Source organism: Hippocampus zosterae, chromosome 14 (assembly GCF_025434085.1).
Source record: "Hippocampus zosterae strain Florida chromosome 14, ASM2543408v3, whole genome shotgun sequence".
Taxonomy (NCBI): Eukaryota; Metazoa; Chordata; class Actinopteri; order Syngnathiformes; family Syngnathidae; genus Hippocampus; species Hippocampus zosterae.
This window is the reverse complement of record NC_067464.1, coordinates 4,022,186-4,041,306: the sequence shown is the minus strand read 5'-3', so window position 1 is coordinate 4,041,306 and position 19,121 is coordinate 4,022,186. Positions and strand designations below refer to the sequence as shown.

General features: G+C 39.1%; 2 protein-coding genes and 1 long non-coding RNA gene across 4 annotated transcripts; all 3 read right to left on the bottom strand.

Moving 5' to 3' along the window:
* Nucleotides 1-329: 329 nt before the first annotated feature.
* LOC127615046 (uncharacterized) lies at nt 330-4,878 on the bottom strand. Its single transcript, XR_007966792.1, has 2 exons — nt 4,170-4,878; nt 330-3,843 (listed from the first exon to the last, which is right to left on the bottom strand). It is a non-coding gene; the product is annotated as an uncharacterized LOC127615046 (long non-coding RNA).
* Nucleotides 4,879-5,976: 1,098 nt separating this feature from the next.
* Nucleotides 5,977-10,883, bottom strand: chp1 (calcineurin-like EF-hand protein 1). Of its 2 annotated transcripts, XM_052086548.1 has the most exons (8): nt 10,634-10,883; nt 10,442-10,559; nt 9,876-9,948; nt 8,831-8,911; nt 8,523-8,650; nt 8,363-8,424; nt 7,282-7,404; nt 5,977-6,804 (listed from the first exon to the last, which is right to left on the bottom strand). In XM_052086548.1, the coding sequence occupies exons 2-8, from the start codon at nt 10,506-10,508 to the stop codon at nt 6,751-6,753; spliced, it is 588 nt and encodes a 195-aa protein (XP_051942508.1). In that variant the 5' UTR covers nt 10,509-10,559; nt 10,634-10,883; the 3' UTR covers nt 5,977-6,750. The 2 variants fall into 2 exon arrangements, with proteins under 2 accessions (XP_051942508.1, XP_051942509.1); XM_052086549.1 differs by having other exon boundaries at nt 10,442-10,883.
* Nucleotides 10,884-11,677: 794 nt separating this feature from the next.
* Nucleotides 11,678-16,944, bottom strand: lgmn (legumain). Its single transcript, XM_052086544.1, has 14 exons — nt 16,775-16,944; nt 16,417-16,568; nt 15,911-16,008; nt 15,290-15,371; nt 15,118-15,200; nt 14,932-15,007; nt 14,008-14,070; nt 13,830-13,896; nt 13,625-13,743; nt 12,799-12,888; nt 12,518-12,721; nt 12,268-12,438; nt 12,034-12,101; nt 11,678-11,937 (listed from the first exon to the last, which is right to left on the bottom strand). The coding sequence occupies exons 2-14, from the start codon at nt 16,558-16,560 to the stop codon at nt 11,895-11,897; spliced, it is 1,308 nt and encodes a 435-aa protein (XP_051942504.1). The 5' UTR covers nt 16,561-16,568; nt 16,775-16,944; the 3' UTR covers nt 11,678-11,894.
* Nucleotides 16,945-19,121: the final 2,177 nt, after the last annotated feature.

Here is a 19,121-nt window from a genome sequence, read left to right as displayed (position 1 = left end):
CCGCCTACTGCCCGAAAACAGCTGGGATAGGCTCCAGCACCCCCGCGACCCTAGTGAGGATCAAGCGGCTCGGAAGATGAATGAATGAATATGCCGTACGATGCCAGTGCAAAAATGTCAAGATCACCAACGTGAACAGCTGAACTTTATTTGGGGATTGGCCGACTCCAATTTACCCCGGGTTCAAATGTGATCGGTTCAATGGAAAAAAACACACGGACAGGTTTTAAAAGAGGGCGTACGCACTTGTGGGACCACCTGAGTTCTGTTGTGGTTTTAGTCATTCAGTGTAGACAGGTCAAAGGTCACAATAATACACACACAAGGCCTCATAATTGGCACCATGCTGCATTTTATTCTCATTACTATTGCTGAGTTTTGAGGAATACATTTTTTTTTGTTAGTCATACAAAACCATTGAACAAGAACATTAATAAGCATGCCCGTTTTCCTCCTCATAGTTGCGGAGTGCATAGTTTGTACACCTCGGTGAACAAAGAAATGGTTTCCATTTGGGAAAGCTACAACATGCTCGCTACAATATGAACAAATTCCCCTTCGCACACAGTATGACACACTTGTGGATTATTGCATGCATTACAATCAGGTCTGCTAAAAAAAAAATCATGCATCATCTTTTTTAGTTTTAGTACTTACTGACTTGAAACATGATGTCATAAGTCCCCAATAAGGCATGATGAATAAATACATAAACACAGGATGGTGGTTGACAGTGCAAGGCAGAAAAAGTGCTTGGAAAATGACTTTGGACGTTCTGAAGCATGTAAAAAATCTTGTGTATCAATCAAGAACCCCACCAAAACAAACAATAACACATATAACCCTCCTGTTCACTGGTGGGTCAAAGTGACCCTTGAGGTCATCTCCTAACATACCATTGACATGTTAAATTTGTTTTTCGGCATGAAATGTCTTCATCTTTAGATTTTAAACACTCCGGTGCATTTCTGACATGGATTATGAAACATGCCTAGGGTCATATTGACCTGATTAAAAGTTAAATCAATACTTTTTTTTTAAAGTACCGTATTTCTTTTTGAAACGTCACAAAAACAACAACGGTTATCGGATTTTGAAACGGCGATTAATAGAGTTACTCACTTAGAAACAATCTTCATTGACATATTTACTTTTTTTGGGGACACTTTTGGTTGAATTCGGCAAGTCAATGCATTCAACTGAATGAAATATGCACTGGGTCAAATTGACCCGGTAGAAGACCGTTTCCAAAGAAACCTACTTAAAGCTCCATTGAACGTGATTCCCTCCCCTTTTCCTTACAGGTTCTGGATAGTTAAATCGGTTGGACAGTTGATAAACCGGGTCAGATTGACCCTTTTTTTTTAAGAGTGAAATGTAGTTTTCTTTCGTCAAATTTTCAAAATAAGGTTTATTGGTAGATTTTCCATTTTCCGGCGCATCTCAAAATTGACCCCAACACCGTTTTCCGTTCCTGAGAAACACAACGAGACAGGAGATGCCTGACAAAATCTATTTTGAAAACAGAAAGTCGCAATCAGGCATTTGCGCCTCCGCCACCAAAAGCGAGAGCCGGAAATCATGCATTTATTGCTGCTAATCTAACCTCAATAATCCTGTACAATTTTCTGGATTACACGTCACGTATGTACAACACCATGTCGCAAAAGGGCTGAAAAATCCTTCGGAAAATCATTTCGGTCCCATCGTTTTGATTCAATTGTGCTATTATTGGAATTATTTGTTGCTCGAGTGCATTTATGAAAGGAAAAGGGTGAATCATGCATCTAAATGTTTTTTATTATGTATATTTTTTTTTTTCCGGGGAGATTATTCATCTGCGTTGCATTAAAGCAGGCATCATGCATTATATGGCGACTATATATGATGTTAATTATGAGCATCTATATGCAGAAGACTAAAATGAGACTATACAAATTTTAAATGGAAGACGTTGGTGATTTTGTTGCTTTTCAAACAACGTGTCACTTGTTTTGTTTGTTTGTTTGTTTTTCACAATATCATATAAATACACACAGCATCAGTCAACAAGGTGACATGTTTGGATGCAATATTGCACGCTGCCCGATCAAAGTTTTTCGTTTTCGACAAACGTACGGAAATAAAAGTTTTTATTGTGTTAACTGCACTGAAATGACGATGAGGAATACATTTTAGCGATACTGAAATTTGCATTGTTAAAAAAAATAAAATAAAATTTATCTTTTTTTTTCTTTCAAGTGAATTCATTAAGATAATATTCAGAGGATAAAATACATCCACCGAAGCAAATCATTTACTTTTATTTGAGTGCGAATTGAAATAAATGCAAATCAAATGTATTTTTATTCATACTCAATTTTGGACAAATAAAATGACATTAAACTAATATACACAAATACAACAATTTTTTTGTTTTCTTGACTATACCGTCATAAAATTAGCATAACATACCTGTTTATCCAACTAAAAATTTGCTTTTTTTTATGATGGCTTAATTTTACTTATTAAAATGTTAGCATGACAATTTCTCTTTACGGTATCATGCTCAAATGAATAAAATAAGACAAACAAGACATCTTATTTTAAAATTAGCATCATAAATAGAACATGCATTATGCGAAAAGTTGAACACTTATTTATTATACCTAAATCGGTATAATCAATACTAATGTGTGTGACTCAATTATCGTACACATTTTTTTTAACTACTGAATTGCATTTTTTTCCCCCCTCATTGAAAATAACAGTAGAAGCAGAGGATTCTTTTGTTTTCAAACGAGGACGTATTTTGAACACTTCACATTGGACAAACTATTTTTTTGTGATCCTCAATGGAAATATTTGATTTATTTTGCGATCAAACTCAAACCCAATTAATCGACTAACTGTGATGACCAAATGAATCAACAACTACTTAGATAATCGATTTATCCCTTAATCACTTAAAATCGTCCAACTCTTTAGAATTGCAATGTCCAATTTCTGTCGTCTTCCATGAGAGCAAACTCATTATCTTTGTTCTTTCCAAAAACCAAACCACAATAAAATCAATTTACGTTTATATGAAATAATGATCCGTTTTTGAATGACGGTATGGAAATTAGCTTTTTTTTTTCCAGTTGAATGAATCAAACAAAAATAATCACCACATTAAATCGACGATTAAAACAATTGTTAGTCGCAGCCCAAATATAGACACTCATACATATCTCGAAATGAACTGAACCTGCTGCTCATCCTTCTCTAAGAAAGCAAAAAAAAAAGATGAAAATCACACTTGCTACAGTTTTGCATGTCTTAGACTATGTGCTTCATATTTGTACGGAGTAGACTACGACCAGTCGTCATTTAAAGGACATCCAAATGACAAATGAGGTTAGCCCACTCATTTCGCGACGCATTTGTTGTTAACAAAAACAAAAAAAAACACCCAAAATACTAACACAGGGATTTTCCATGTAGTTCACCATAATGTACGGATAAATGGTTAATTATATAATTTCTATCTCATAATCTATATATCAGATTGACTTCTGTTTGTGGAATTTCTGTAATAAAATTAAAAAGAAGAACAAATAATCATAATAATTTTAAGAATGAGTGTAACTTGCTGTATTAGCTCCAGGTCAGTCCACAGGCTTGGTCCAAACCACGGACATGTTACAAGAGGATGGCAGGCGTTGGGGCAGGGAGAGTGCCCCCCCCACCCCACCCCCAATCAAAAAAAATCTGGTCCTCCATGGAAAATTATGATTTTTCTTCATCCCAGGAGAGGGTGGTTGTTGTTGTTCAAGCACATTCCTCTGGTGTGGATCAGATGTGTTCTCCAGTGCCTCCATCCTATAATTTGAGATCATTGTTTGTGAATATCTAAAACTGTTTTTTACTGTATCCGTTTCTGGAAAAAATGTGTATCCTACATTTAAATTCTAACAGTATTACTGCATTTCCAAAATATCTGTAGTCCATACTTTGATATGTACATTTATTAAGAGGATATCATCCGAAATTGACTCACTCAGGAGAGGACAAATATTCAGTTCATATGACAAAAAGGAGATTTGATACTTTAGCGTGAGAAAATAAATGCATCAGAGAATTTTAAGCTGAATAATTAAATAGAATTCGAGTGAACTGGTGGAGGGGGGAAAAGGCAAGCGTCTGACCTTGGAGTGCTCCTGGTGGTGTGGATGCTGCAGAGATGTTTTGAGGCTTAACAATGGCTGGTCCGCGTCTTCGTATTCTACGGTGACACGGGCAGTTCTGCCGGGCCACCTCTCATTTTCTCCACTAAAACATGTCGAGGATATCGCCATAGCAGAAAACCTTTCACTCGGCATTGTGGGAGAGGGACAAGGAGACCAAAAAATGTCCCCTTTTCGCCTCCCTGCGTCCAGCCAAGTGAGCTACGCCATTTTCAATTGTCCCCAGTATGTGAAGAGCGCGATGATTGGTTGAGGAATCTGTCCATCAAAATGTTAAAAGTACCACCACGGAAGTGGTCCGAAATCGGAGAGGTGATTTTTTTTTAACCACCGGAATGAACATAGGAAGAATAAACGCCGAGTAAAACAATCACTTTCAAAAAAAATCATGGGCCAATTTTCAAGCTAAATAATAAACTCTGACACACAATATACTGGTTTGAAATGCTGTGAGACACGATCAAGTTGTCGTTCATTTTCCAAATATTGGAAAGCACTCAAAAATCATGCGACAAATTTCTACCACTAAACTGAAAATAATGCAAAACGAACCCCGAGTAAAAAAAATAATGTACCTGGAAAAAGTAAGAGGTTGCCAATCAAAAGGTGCAACGCAGAAAATCTGATATACGATTGGCTGGTGAGAGTTCCACCCGGAAAAGCATAGACACTTTTTCTCTTAATTACACAATCTTTATTGAACAAATCAAATCACAGAGAACTAAACGAAAAAGTTATTAATATATACACATATAAAGAGAGATAAACAAAAAGAAGAGTCGGTGGATTTTAAACGGAAATGCCAAATAAAGAGCATAAAGTCAGAGTTTAAGCTGCTTTCTCGTTTTTGGAAACCATAATAGAATTCAAATATTGTATATATTCTGATTCAAAAAATTAGATTTTGAACGACTACATCTAGATTTGTGGATAGCATGGACACTTTCTGACTGGGGATCGCCAGATAGAACGTCATTTTCATTGTATTCTTATGAGTGATCCCAAAACAAGCAAATTACCACTACACCCATTTTACAAATAATCCAAATTGAACTGTGACTTCCGACCGCTGGTCCGAACAATTGGCTGCTGTGCGGTCGGTACCGACACAATTGGTCGTAAATTTCCAAACTATCCAATAAATTCCAAATTTTCAATCGTTCTCAAAATGTCTTGCAAGAAGATCCACAACACACCCTTTATGAAACGACAGAAATAATGTTTTTGCCTGAAGCAAAACCGAACGAAATATGCCTAAAATCAACTAACTCCTATGCCTTGTCTCTTCATTTTTATTCTTTGTTTCTTGCTTGCATCAGAAAGATTAAGGGAAAATAAACTTACATCACAAAGACTGGAGTTGTCATTCTGTTTCCAACCATCCCGGCGTGACTTCACCGGTCACGGGGAAATCCAAGGATCTTCACACCTTTGGCGCTTGGCGTGTGATATCCAACAGCCACGCATGTGTCCATTTTTCGTAGTAGTCTTTCCCTCACAATGAAATTGAATTTCGCGCCAGCGTCAGCGATTAATTAGTTGCAAGGTGGCGCCTGGAAAATCACGTGACCACTTATGGCCAATCAGCATAGGTGATCGAGTTGGCCGGACGCTGCGTCAGAAAATAACGTTTGTCAAACAATTACAAAAACAGTGACTTCTATTTAATTAGTTTAATAGACGACGGCTGGGGGTATTTTTTATTTTTACAATGCCAAATTTGCTAAGGAATAAAGAGCTCGAACAGCATCCAAAAAGTAACAGTCCACACATGGCATCTCCTTTTATTGAACTCAAATACATCTCTATCAGAAGATTAATATTTTTCAAGTCACATGTCTTGTTTCATTCCATTCCATCAATGCACCTCTAAGCTTTGAACTACTTCACTATTTTCATTCGATGAGCCTTGATGCAGCGGAGACGCTTTGATTTTAGCATGTGGCGTTAGTACATTTAGTCAAATGCTGCGCGCATCATGGTCATGCATACTAGTCCTATGACGACAGATTGCTTTAAATACAAATATATAACATGTTACCTCAGTTTAAGCTGGTCCACATTTTACCATCAAGTGCTATCTGTAGTAGAATGCTTCTTCCTAACACCTAACCACTGAAGTGAGTAATTTGAAGTGATTGGCAGTACTCTAGTTCATGTAAGCTCAGGAAAAAAAAATGACATCAGGGCCTTTTAAAAGGATGCTTTAAAAATAGCCCCCCTTTTGCTTAGTAGTCTTGATTGTACTGTGTGAACAGCGACAGCGACCGTGGTCCTCACAGTAGGAAATTAGGCGCCGCACACCACTAGGGATGAAAGAAATTGCATATATAGGAAAACGACAACAAACCCAAAAAACTCAATCAAGGCACATGCGCATGTGTAGCAGCACAAAGATGTTTCCCACGGTTTTTGGCATGAAACGGCGGCTTTCCAGAGGATACGAGGACCACAGTCGCCCGCTTTTGGGAGAGATGGAAAAAAAAAAAAAACCCTACATGTCCGGCCGTGATGATCAATTCCTACATAAAAAGTCAAGTCATCAGTGCAGGAAGCGGATGCTCATTTTCTGCTCCACATCCACCTTTTCCAGCACCTGTCACACACACAAAAATTTTTTTCAGTAAGTCTTGCATTTTTTTACCGTATTAATTATAAAACAGAAGTCGCCTACATTGACAGGCAATTCAATTGTGAAATATTTTTGGTAGTCATAAAATACGATTCCTTAATGCTTTGCTGTAATAATATAAATGGCAGTTCACCAGTCATAAGATAAAAAGGTCACAAAATCTATTTACAAACAACCACCACTGCTTACAAAGTGGAGCAAAAATAAGTAATACAACAACAAAGACGGTTAAAACCATAAACACAATAATGACGATTGGAGTTCCTCTTAATTCTTGCTGCTGGAGGCTGTAAATTTCCCCAGTGTGGGACGAATAAAGGATATCTTATCTTATCTCCACACCCAAAGTAAACATTGACAATTAAAAAAAAAAACAAAAACCTTAATCTGAATATCAAATAAGTTGCGTGTGTCTATTTGTCTACGGCGTGGAGAACTTGCTTTGATGAATTCGTTGAAGGAAATGGAGCTGTCTCCGTTCGTGTCGGCCTCCTGGATGGTTCTGTCCGCGATGCTCCCCAGCTGCTCGTCAGAAATGTTCACACCGACCATCATTCTTAACACCTGGGAAAACGTGCACAGGCACAGTCATGCATTTGGAGAAAAAAAAAAAACACACGAGTCATGAAAGTGTCAGTGCCTTACGAGGAAGGAAAACAAACAAAAATGGAGCTCTTAATCGCGTTGCGGCTACTTAACAACTGAAGGGCAAAGTCTCCTCACCGCTGTTACGTCACAGCCTTCCTTTTTCTCGGCATAAGGCGGTGACGATGATGGGGAATGGGGTGGGGGGGGGGTGATTCAGCAGTTTGCTCACGTGTGGCAATTTCCTGCTTCGTGTCGACGCGCGGTTACACATTAAATTTCAATCAACATTTTTCCCCAAACTTGGCGGGGGCCGAGGAGGAGGAGATATTTGGTGCGAATTCTGAGGTTTTAAAGAAAAAAAGTGTCAACTCCTAAAACATTGGAATACTTTTCTAAAAATTGAGCAATTACCATAAAATTTTAAGCGGAAGACTCTGGGGATTGTTCTTGCCTCACAAATTTTTAAAAAAACATTTGGTACAATTACAATGTGTAGACTTCATTGTTTAAAACAAGTAGTACAAAAATAAAAATACAAATCTAAAAACAGTTCTGTAAAAGATTTTTTTTCTCAAAAAACACATTATTTTAAGCTTCCCTTTTTTGTCTAACTTTTTTTCCCAAAAACAAACTTTGCTCCTACTAAATATTTTTTTAAAAAATCTACAAACTGCAAATATTTTCCTTGCAGTTTTTACAAATAAAAATGGTAGATTCCCCCCCCCTCTAAAACAAGATAAAAAAAATATTAAAAAAAAGTAAATCTACAAACTGCAAATATTTTCCTTGCAGTTTTTACAAATAAAAATGGTAGATTCCCCCCCCCCTCTAAAACAAGATAAAAAAAAATATTTAAAAAAAGAAAAAAATATATATATAAAAAAATAAAAACCACTATGCTATGCTGAAGGAAGCTATGATGTGGAGCACACACCTGGAGCAGCTCATCCCGCGAGATCTTGTCGTCTCTGTCCAGGTCGTAAAGACGGAAAGCAACTGAACAGAAGCCACAAAAAAAAGAAAAAAAAAGTGGTAAGTGACAGTTGTCGTTTTTTTTTTCGAGAACCAAAACGCGCTCCCCCGAGTGCACTCACACAACAGCTTGTTGGTCCGGCTGTTGAGCGGCTCGCTTGTGCTGGTGTTCTTGTTCTTCTCGCTGTCCTCGATGGGCCGAAAGTGTGCCAGCGTGCGCATGAAGCCTCGGAAGTTCACCTGGTCCTCCCTGACCACATTTTCAAATGAAAAAGTCAATCGCTATCCACCACACTGTCGTATTAAGGAGGGAACTTTTTTTTTTAAATCAAGAGTTCTCGTTTCAAAAGTGTCGGCGAATATGACGCCAGCAGCCCAAATGACCTATTTGGGAGGAAGTGGCTGAACATTTTCAAAATAATAGCCTCACCCTTCCGGGAAGAAGGCGTTGATGATGCGGTCACCCAAAGGATTGATGGCCAACTCCGGAATCCTCTGGAAGTCTTCTCGACTGCACACCGAGAAAAGAGAAGATGGAAAAACGACACTTGGAAGACGTGTTCATGAGGACTTGATGTTGACATTCATAATAACAGAAATAAACAGAGGCAGATGACACCAGTCACCTTGACTGAGCTGGGACAGGAAGAACCAAAAGCTGTTGTGTGTAAACGCCACTGCCTTACAACCCCCCCCCCCCCCCCCACACACACACACACAAAATCAGACAAAACAGCGATTTAACAACAGTAAGTTCAGGAGCCAGCACATGTAATCATTACCTGCTCGCTCAACTATTACTCACTTTGTCCCAACTAAAGTCAAAACTCTATAGTTTGTGATTAACTGTGGAAAAAGGTTTCAAGAGGAAATCATGTCAACGTAAGCCTTTACGGGGCACCACAAAGAACTTGACAACACTGTTTGTGCATTGGAAAACTAGCTCCGCCTTCTAGCTCCCTGCTATGTTGTAAGTGTAAGCAGTGCATGTCAGAGGGGACACGCTTTAAGCTACAATTGCAGTTTTTTTTTCTCCAAATCATATTAAGTTCAATAAAATATGCATCTATCAGAGAAACAGACTCAAATCGCTAACGCAAAGTTTGCCGTTTCTGCTTCGACGGTCAGCATTACCGGTGAAGATGGCATCGTACAATTTTATTTTCATGAAGTTATGACTTTAAAAATTTGTAAAAACACATTTTGATGACAATATTATGTCATTTTCTCATTAGAAGGGTCAAAGTCACAAACTACAATGACCAAATAGCGAAATTAGTAACACTGATTCATCTTTTGTAAATGGTAAAATGTCAACAAATAAAACTGCATCTTTTACAATTACGGGGCGTAGTAAAAGGTGACGAGACAGACTTCTGTTCTGTATCTAATACCAAACATGAAATGTGAGGCAGTCGTGTTAAACACTCGTGCACGGTGCCACCCGACGACTTCATAATCCAAAATTGTCTCACCTGAGGGTGCCGTTCTCGCCTTTATCCAGGCTGGTGAAGCGGCTGTACAGACGAGTGATCTGGCTGTGCGAGACTGCGGAAGGACACATAAGATGATTTTTCAGACATCATGTATAAAACAGGCATATTAAAAAGCTTGGCTTGGGTGTCTTTTTGTGTAATTTAGCAAAACAATGGCTGGTCTGCTCTCCTGTGAGCTGAATGTCTGTTTCAATATCTAAAAAGCATGTCAGTGGCATTGATCCGAACAATAGAAAAGTCAATTCATTCATACCGTCATTTCAATCGCTGCACCTTAGCTCAATCATGATGACATGTGAGATTCTTGTTATTTCTTTTTTGCTACGGTGGAGCGGTTGTCACCCATAAGTGCAAGTGACGTCATTCCGATACCACCAATAAACAAGTCATCAAGCCCAGTGTTACGATCCCGTTATGAAGGCCTACTGGAAGCCATAAAATGTGGCATCCTTTAAGGAAATAATACAATTGCTTTAATAAGCGCCCGCGATTCACGTTTCTTTTCTCGAGGGAAAATAATAATAAAATCTATAAAAATAACTTACAGCCCGTTTCTTTCTTGATTTCCTCAATTTCCTCCTCGCGAAGTAACGTGGACGCTCGGGATCCCATAATGATGACTCCAATGGTGAAGTTCGCAACCAGCACAAAGAAGCGAACCGGCTGTGAAAACGTCAGTTAGCAAAAAAAAATAGTAATGAAAAAAGGAAAGAAAGAAAAAAGAAAAAAACGGCTACCTTCGAGCAGCTAGCACGCCAGCTGTCTTGCTCTACTCGTCCACCGTGAGAACAAGAAAGTCTCTCGGGGAAGTTTGGGACAACTTTCAAGTCCACTGCGTATGTCAATCTAGAAATTCATTTCTTTATATTTATTGATTGAGTTATTTATATTGATACTTAGAGTCGATTTAAATGAACGCCGTTAAGCGTCCAGTGAAAAGAAGGCGAGTTTCGCTCCTTTTATCTTCCGTCTTTATCGAGTGGGCGGGGTTACATTGGGAGAAGCGGGTAGCCGCGTGAGTGCCTGATTAAAATGTGACACTAGGAAGCGTGATACAATGCCATATTAAAAATAGTTTTTCAAAAATTATATATCGTCATGAATGTACATATCATTTTCGAGGGTAAAATGTGAGATGATTAGTACGTTACAAATCATGTAAAATTGTGCCTTAAATGGTGATGCTTGTAATATTTCCTAAACTGCTTTATATTTCGTATAGTGAGTCTAAAATAATGATGAAAATAAATATTACTACACCCCTAAAGTAAAAACAAATCATTAAAGGGAATTGCCCGATTGAATGTAATTAGTCGAATAATTCGAAGAAAAAGTATTGAAATCACGAGATTGCACGTCAACCGTCCACGGATAGGGGGCAGTGCTTCATTGTGATTTAGATGCAATGGTCTCTGTGTTTTTTTTTTTTGGTTAACATACTTAATTAAAATAAGATAAGATAAGATAAGATATCCTTTATTCGTCCCACACTGGGGAAATTTACAAAATGGTTGCCAGAATGATAGACATATGGTAGAATTCCTATCTCTGACAGTGAGTCCAAGGTCAGAATATTTGTAAACCTTGGAGCGTGCATTTTTATCCAATATAACACCTTTAGAGAATGACAATGAGCTCAAACAATAAAATTGATATAACAGTAATGTCGCGATGTGGTTAATCGGAGGAAAAACCTAACACGCAAGTCACCTTTGCTCGAGAAAGTAGTGAATTGTGAGGCAAATGTGCCAACCACTGTCCACCATGCTTCCCTATATAAGTTCACGACAACATTTGAGCTTTATTTTCCTTTTTAATGGACACAAATCTGTTCTTAAAAGCACACAATCATTAAAAAGGCATTCAGAAACCTTTCAAAAGTGCAATTCGTCTTAAAATCAAAAACACATCCATTGCAACAAAACAAACATAAAAAATGTGAAGCGCGTGTTAATAAAACCAGTAATCAAGCAGCTTTCATATTTTGAGGGGTTTTGTTCACTCGCTGAAGTGGCACACCGAGTCCATGGCCATCTGGATGCTGTGCACAGACATGCAAAAATGACAACATGAGAACTCCACTTTTCTCGATTTGCATTATTTTTAAATAAAACCTTTTGAATCACGTTCCAGCTACCTGTCAGCGGCGTAGCCTCTCTCGCACATGTTGACCAGAGCGTACAAATGTCTCAGCGCGTACTCGTACTGGAAAAAATAAAATATATAAAGACTGTATATATATATTATAGAAAAGAGAAATGAAAGTGAATGTCTCAGTTTAAAAAAAAAAGGAGAAGTAATTATTTAAGAAGTAAAAAATAATTAAATAAATCCCACTGGTGCGACGTGCGTTGCGCTTTTGCGGTCGTACCTTGGCTTTGTTCCAGTTGAAGCAGTTGTGTTTGTAGTGGTCCACAGCGGTCCGGTAGCACCGGTGCCGCGTCAGATCCCTCCTTTCGTTGACAACCTTCTCGGCCTCAAAATGGTCGCCCGTCACCGTCTCCGCGATCTGACGCATGGTCGCCGCTAGCATCTCCCTGACCTGCACTCACACACAAACAAAGTGACACAAATGAAAAAAAAAAAACACTCGCCAAGCAATATATTCTTGACAGCTGTACCTTGAGGTGAGCGTCTATTTCCGAGAGGAGACTCCGGGCCACGCCGATGTCGTTGGAGGCCATCATTTTCCTCTTGAGGATGGCCAAGGGAACATCGGGACTCGGCGTCAGGTCCAGTTGTCCGACGGGAGGCAACGGGCCGGGGGCGACGGCTCCGCTCTTGCGCATCCCCTGGAAGGCCGCCACCTTCATGTGGGCCAGAGTCTGACGGCGAGACAAGCATACGTGAACGGGATGCAAAACATCACGGGATTAAACGTGTTGTTTGCGCCGGGGCTCACTTTGTTTCCAAACTGCTGCACATGGCTGGTGTTGGTGTGATTCTTCACAATTCGAAACTGTTTCGACAGCGTTTCCCGCGACAAGTCCTCCTGCGGCGTAACAGAATTATCAACAATGAAAGCTGCAGAGTCAAAATGATGGCTTTGAACCAAAATGGCCTGTTGTTTTCTCAGGTTGAGTGTCAAGGTTTTTTTGTTTGAGTATACTCATAAACTGACATCACGCCACATTTCAAGGTGAGCTGCTTTGGAGGCCGGACCTGGAATCGAACCCGGTACCTCTGCACTGTGAAGCCGACGTGCTAACCACTGGACTACCGGGCCGCTCGTACTCATGATAGACATTTCTAATTCTATGTTAGGGAAAATGATGATTTTTGTTTATTTCTTGGCCCGGTAGTCCAGTGGTTAGCACGTTGGCTTCACAGTGCAGAGGTACCGGGTTCGATTCCAGCTCCGGCCTCCCTGTGCGGAGTTTGCATGTTCTCCCCGGGCCTGCGTGGGTTTTCTCCGGGTGCTGCGGTTTCCTCCCATATTCCAAAAACATGCATGGCAGGCTGATTGAACACTCTAAAAATTGTCCCTAGGTGTGAGTGTGAGCGTGGATGGTTGTTTGTCTATGTGTGCCCTGTGATTGGCTGGCAACCGATTCAGGGTGTCCCCCGCCTACTGCCCGAAGACGGCTGGAATAGGCTCCAGCACCCCCCGCGACCCTAGTGAGGATCAAGCGGTACGGAAGATGAATGAATGAATGAATGTTTATTTCTTTCTTTTTTTTTTTTTTACACCAGAGGGCAATCCCGAGCCCGAAACATACTGTACATACCGCATCGGAGTCTTCCATCCAGTTGACGCTGTACCAGTCTCCCAGGTAGGTGTCACGTTCGGCGTCATAGTAACATGCGTACGATGACTCGTGCGAGTTGGCTGCTGTGGTGGCATAAACTAAAAAAAAATTTTTTTAATGTAATTCAAAATAATTGAAAAATGTTTTGTTTGGGTTGTTGTTGTTTTGGTTCTGTTCAACTCACCGTCAATGTCGTCAGGCAGATGGCTCATCATCGACCCCGACTCGCAGGCTTCGATGTAGAACACCATCTTACAAAAAAAAGTGAAGGAAAAACAGCTGAGTATCAGCGTTGACAGTTGACGATGATGATGCTGCTGCTGCTGCTGCTGCCGAGTGGCATCAGCCGGTGAGCTACACACCTTCTTGTACTTCTTATTGTCGTGCATGTACTGGATGGTCTCCTGGAGGTCTTTGACGTGCAGCTAGAAAAGAGCAAGTGGTGTACTCGATATATTAAACTACATTTATAATCGTTCAAACGGATGTCTAAGTATTTTTTTTGTACAAAACTGTTACAATAAATGCATATTAAGTTCTCCCATATTTAATCGTATATTACTACAAAGCATTTATTCAGCAGGATGGCCTTGGGAAGTTACTCTGTTCTTTTGGATGGAAGACTTCGTTATTGTTCTCAGGGGTTGAATCAGATAACAACATCTGAGGAGTGCAAATGGCAACCTTGAGACGGCGCGCTCGTGACACGGTTGCACAAATGAGCTCTTGAAATTCCTCGAAGCACATTAAGAGTGCATTGTGATCCGGTTGGGATGATATAATCAGTGTTTGCGATGTAATTTTACTTAGCATTTGACAAAATCACGGGTTGATGCACAAAAAAATTTTTGCATTAAAAATATTTTTTTCCCTTTTGTAACATTTAACACTGAGGACGATGTAGAGGAATAAAACCATTTCTTGAAAATGAAAAAAAAAAATAGATACATATATATATATATATATTTTTTTTTTTACAAAATCCAGGTTTTTCCAAAATTCCAGGTCTTTTTTTCACAATTAAAAAAAAACAAATATATCTGTTTTTTCATATTTTAAAAAAATCCCATATTGATCCATATTATTTCACCCCCATTAAAAAAAACCTAGGTAAATTAATCAAAATAAATAAACATTTTTCCCCTGCACTCACTCTCTTTTTCACATTTTACATAATTCAGGTAGGAGGTGTAAAAAATTTTTAAAATAAAGGAGACAACACACAAACTACTAAAATGGCAGTTTCAGTGATGTTGTGAGTGTGCAGTAAAAACAAGGCAGCAAACCTCTCCGGCGGGGAAGGCCAGAATTCCTGGCGCTCCGTGGTCAGTGAAATAAACAAAGACGTGATCGTTGGGACCACTGTGGAGACACAAAGATGAAAACTGTGATGTGGCGATCTGATCCCCACCAAAAAAAAACAAATACAAACAAAAAAAGCCCCCCCCACACTTTGTAGAGTTGCCACTCACCTCTTTAAGACTTTCCCGGAGCCTCCTCTCACTTTGGAGGAGTCACCTTTCAGCACAGCCAGGAAGTTTTCAGGAGTGACATCCTGCACATGATAAGGCGGGCAGCACTTCATGAAAAATGCTGAAGATTTTTTTTTTAAGTTCACAGTGGCAAGTTTATTTTGGCACTCACTTCAGAAGTGTAGTCCTTGAGGACACCCTTGTACACATCGCTACCGTTGGGCCTGTTGATCAAGATGCCGGGCGTGGGATTCCTTCGGGAGGGAAGTGGGAAAACATTATTTACTTTGAATACCACAAAAAAAAAAGTTTTATAAAACTGTAGTCTTCTTTTTTGGGGGGTCAAAAGATACGGTTCCATTTTTTTTCAGTTTCACTTAAATCCAGGTTGATGTATTGTTTAAAAATAGTCACACATCTTTTTTGCACTTTCTAAAACAAAGCCACATATATCAAAATGAATATTCCTTTTTTTTCATGACAGGTATTTGTTTTTATTTTTATAAACAGCAGCTGCAAGAGCTTTCGAAAATGTATTGGATTTAAAAATATGTTCAACTGATCTGCTGATCATTTTCGTTGACAGAGTATGCAGTTTTCTTTTTGTTGTTGCTGATTCTGGGAGATTCACTTTGGTGTTGTTATCAATAAGTGTTGGGGGGAAAAAACATTACGTATGTGAAAAAGTCGGGAAAATTTTATGAGGACAAAACCATGCCATTAAAAGAATGAAACTGTACATTAATGTGAAAAATGTATGAGAAAAGTCTGTGTGTGTGTGCAACGTTCTCACTCCTCAGCTTGCGCCAAGTCGTCCATCATCATGACCACAATCTGCTCATCTGGGATGCCATTCTTGTGTACGATCTGGTAGGCGTGACATGCATCCGCCTGGTCAACGGACGGGGAGAGAATTAGAATAATGGCAAAAAAATACAATAAAATAAAGTAAAAAAAGTCATAATTTTGCCCTAAAATCATTATTATCTTATTGGATTACGACGTCAATAAAGTTGCAACGTCACAAAAACTCTTAATGGCACGAGAATAAAGTTGAAACATTAAAGGAACTAGTATTTTAGTACTTCAACCTGAAATGTTTATATTTTCAGTCACAAAATACTAGAAAAAATATTTTTTTTAATGGTAAGGGAAGGAACAGATGCAATGTTCTGAAAAGGTAAAAAGCCGTCAGACAAATAAACACAGTAGAGCTACGTGATAGTAACCAAGTATTTGTACTTGGTTCCTTCAAACGCCTGAAGACATAAAGCACATTTGAGCGTTTTTCTCTTTTACCTGATGTCTGTAGTTGTACCAGGAAGACGAGCCCGCAACGATCACTACCCAGTTCTTCCCGTTTTCGGGTTCCTGTGTGGGGAAGGAGTTCACCAGGACAGCGAAGAGCCCCAGCGCAACCAGGAGGACCAACAAACGACCCATTTCCTTGCCTGTTTTTCGGCAACCACATTTAAACAATGTGAATAATAATGAGTCGCATTCAAATCGAAGTGACTTAAGCTTTGAGACCAACTTGATCTTTGCGATCACATGACTAAGACGGTATCCCTTCTCCCGATGCTAACTAGCTAATGTTAAATCTCAACAGGGTGTTTAAAATTAATTCAAAACGTCAGCAAACACATAATTATTTTACCTGAAGTTTGGTTTGTTGTAGGAAGCCAAGCGAAGCGAAACAAATAACTAAACAATCCTGGTTATCTATGAGGAAACCATCCAGTTATTTATATAAATATATGACGAAAAAAGAAAAAAAAACTGCTTGGAATAACATTGGAGCGGCAGGCCGACAACCAATCAGAGCGCAGGAGGCGGGACTTTACAGTTAAAAAATCACGTGCTCTCACTCAAGCTCGTCCTTGATTGGCAGGTGGAAGTTTAAGGATGGCGCAGTGATTTGTAAACACAGAAAACAAATATTAAATAAGAGGCGTAACATGATCCATTCATAACGCGATTTGGATAGCAAAATAACCTCGTATTGCCAGAATGAAATCGAAATATAAGGCGATAAAAGTGTGACGTAGTCACTACATATAGGAAGATCCCAAAGGTGCATAAAACGTGCACACACAAAAAAGTAATTTAACGTTAAACGTCACCCTCCCTCCTTCCCCAAGAATAAAGTAATGTTCATTTTCAGACAACAAAGTCGCAAATTACAAGAAGTAAATGAGTAACATTATGAAAATGCACTAAAAAAGTGAGATTAAAGTCGAAATGAACCTGTACCTTATAAAAATAAGACTCGTAAAATTTTAATGTGGAAAGTCAATTTTGAAGTTGAGAATGAAGTAATATTGCATTCATAAAGTTGTATATTACAATAACATTCAATTAAATTCAAACAGCCACCACAACCACTCATCTGCAATAAATCACGTTTTTTATTTTTCAATATAGAAAAGCAATTAAGTTAAATAGTTAAACAAACCATCAGAAAAAAAAAACTTCATCTTGTTTTCAACCCAATGGTCCTTTAATACATTAACCTTTTTATCTCAAAAAGCGGAAAGTGTAAATATTTTTACAGTAATAAATATTTTATACACTCAACATATATATTTATATATGTAAATATATAAACGAATATACAATAAAAAGTTATATTCAAGTTGGTAAAAGAAATGAGAGTGATTGCATTTTAATCGTCATTCCAAGGCATCGGTATAACCACGGCCATTCAGAGTCTGTCAGAATAAATAGAGTGTGATAATATATGTAGGCGTGTTTATTTTGTATGTGTGTATAGATATACAGGTATACTGTATATCTATTAACACACATACATGCAAATGCACACACACGCAAAAACACACACGTGCACACACACACACACACTCACACACACAAGTGTGATTGTAGTGCATCACTGTAAATAAAAATGATAGTGCAAGTCAATACTTTCAAACTAATCCGAGTGGAATGACTACAATGCAATGTCCTCCGTTGTTATGGCAACAGGGCGGTGCAGGGCAGGAGTGGGGTCGTAGCAGAAATGACAAAACCAGGCATATTTGGCAAATTATTAACAACACCAAAATATATCAACACAAAAATGCATAGAAATCAATGAGCTTGACTGTCATGCAGCATTTTCCCCCAGATGATAAAAGCAAGGCAGATTGTGAGAGGAAAAAGGGGAAGGAGGCGGTGAAAAAAAAAAAAAGGTCAGCCTCAGCTTGCACTTTTTCCCTCTGGTTCGATTCCCCTCCCCCGCAAACATCTGGGGATTGGTTGTGATGATAACTCCCAGTTCCTGTTTTCAAAAGTGATGCTGGCAGCAGTTAGCGGTAACTCAGCCGTTAGCAGTCAACCACATTGTGCGATGTCACACGGAAAATTGATGTCAGGATCGACCTTCAATAAGTGACAAGTAGCAGCTATCTTAGCCAATAGCATTAGCTGTCAGTTTCATTGTGCGATGTCACGTGCTAGGTCAGTAAAATGCTTGAGCGTTGATAACTAGTGACATTAGAAGCAAGTTTGCCGTTTGCGACCAACGTTGGCAGGTGTCCGGTCACATCTACAAATCGACAGCACGCTCGACTTTTGTCAATAAAGTGTAGTTACAGATAATTAACTGTTTGTGGCTAACATTAGCAGCCAAGCACAAATCTGCAAACAAGCACAACCTTCGATAGTACAGCAGCAACGTATCCTCCATTACCAAGTGACAATTTCTGCTAATTTGCTGTTATGTCACACGAAACGGTCCGCTGCCAAGATTGGGTTTGTTAGCCACCTGCTCCTATCGTTATCAGTCAACCACATTGTGCACTGTCACTCTAAGTTGATAATGTGTGCAACCTTTACTAACAGCCAACTATAACGGCAAGCTAGCAGTTAAGTGGTCCTGTTAGCAGCCGGCCACATTTGCGACGTCGCATGTAATTTACATACCAGGCTGTCTCATAAATGAAAACAGGCACAATCTTTCTAAGAAGCCGCTATTGTGTTAGCTAGCTGGGTAGTTAACCCAT

Excerpts from the sequence above, each read along its gene's own strand:
- lgmn (XM_052086544.1), bottom strand. The coding sequence starts at position 16,560 with ATGGGTCGTTTGTTGGTCCTCCTGGTTGCGCTGGGGCTCTTCGCTGTC. Across the intron at positions 15,008-15,117 it reads TCCGGGAAAGTCTTAAAGAG|TGGTCCCAACGATCACGTCT; the intron begins GTGAGTGGCAAC and ends GTGTCTCCACAG. Across the intron at positions 13,897-14,007 it reads ACAATAAGAAGTACAAGAAG|ATGGTGTTCTACATCGAAGC; the intron begins GTGTGTAGCTCA and ends TTTTTTTGTAAG.
- chp1 (XM_052086549.1), bottom strand. The coding sequence starts at position 10,508 with ATGGGATCCCGAGCGTCCACGTTACTTCGCGAGGAGGAAATTGAGGAA. Across the intron at positions 9,949-10,441 it reads AATCAAGAAAGAAACGGGCT|TCTCGCACAGCCAGATCACT; the intron begins GTAAGTTATTTT and ends GTCCTTCCGCAG. Across the intron at positions 6,805-7,281 it reads CCTTCAACGAATTCATCAAA|GTGCTGGAAAAGGTGGATGT; the intron begins GCAAGTTCTCCA and ends TGTGTGTGACAG.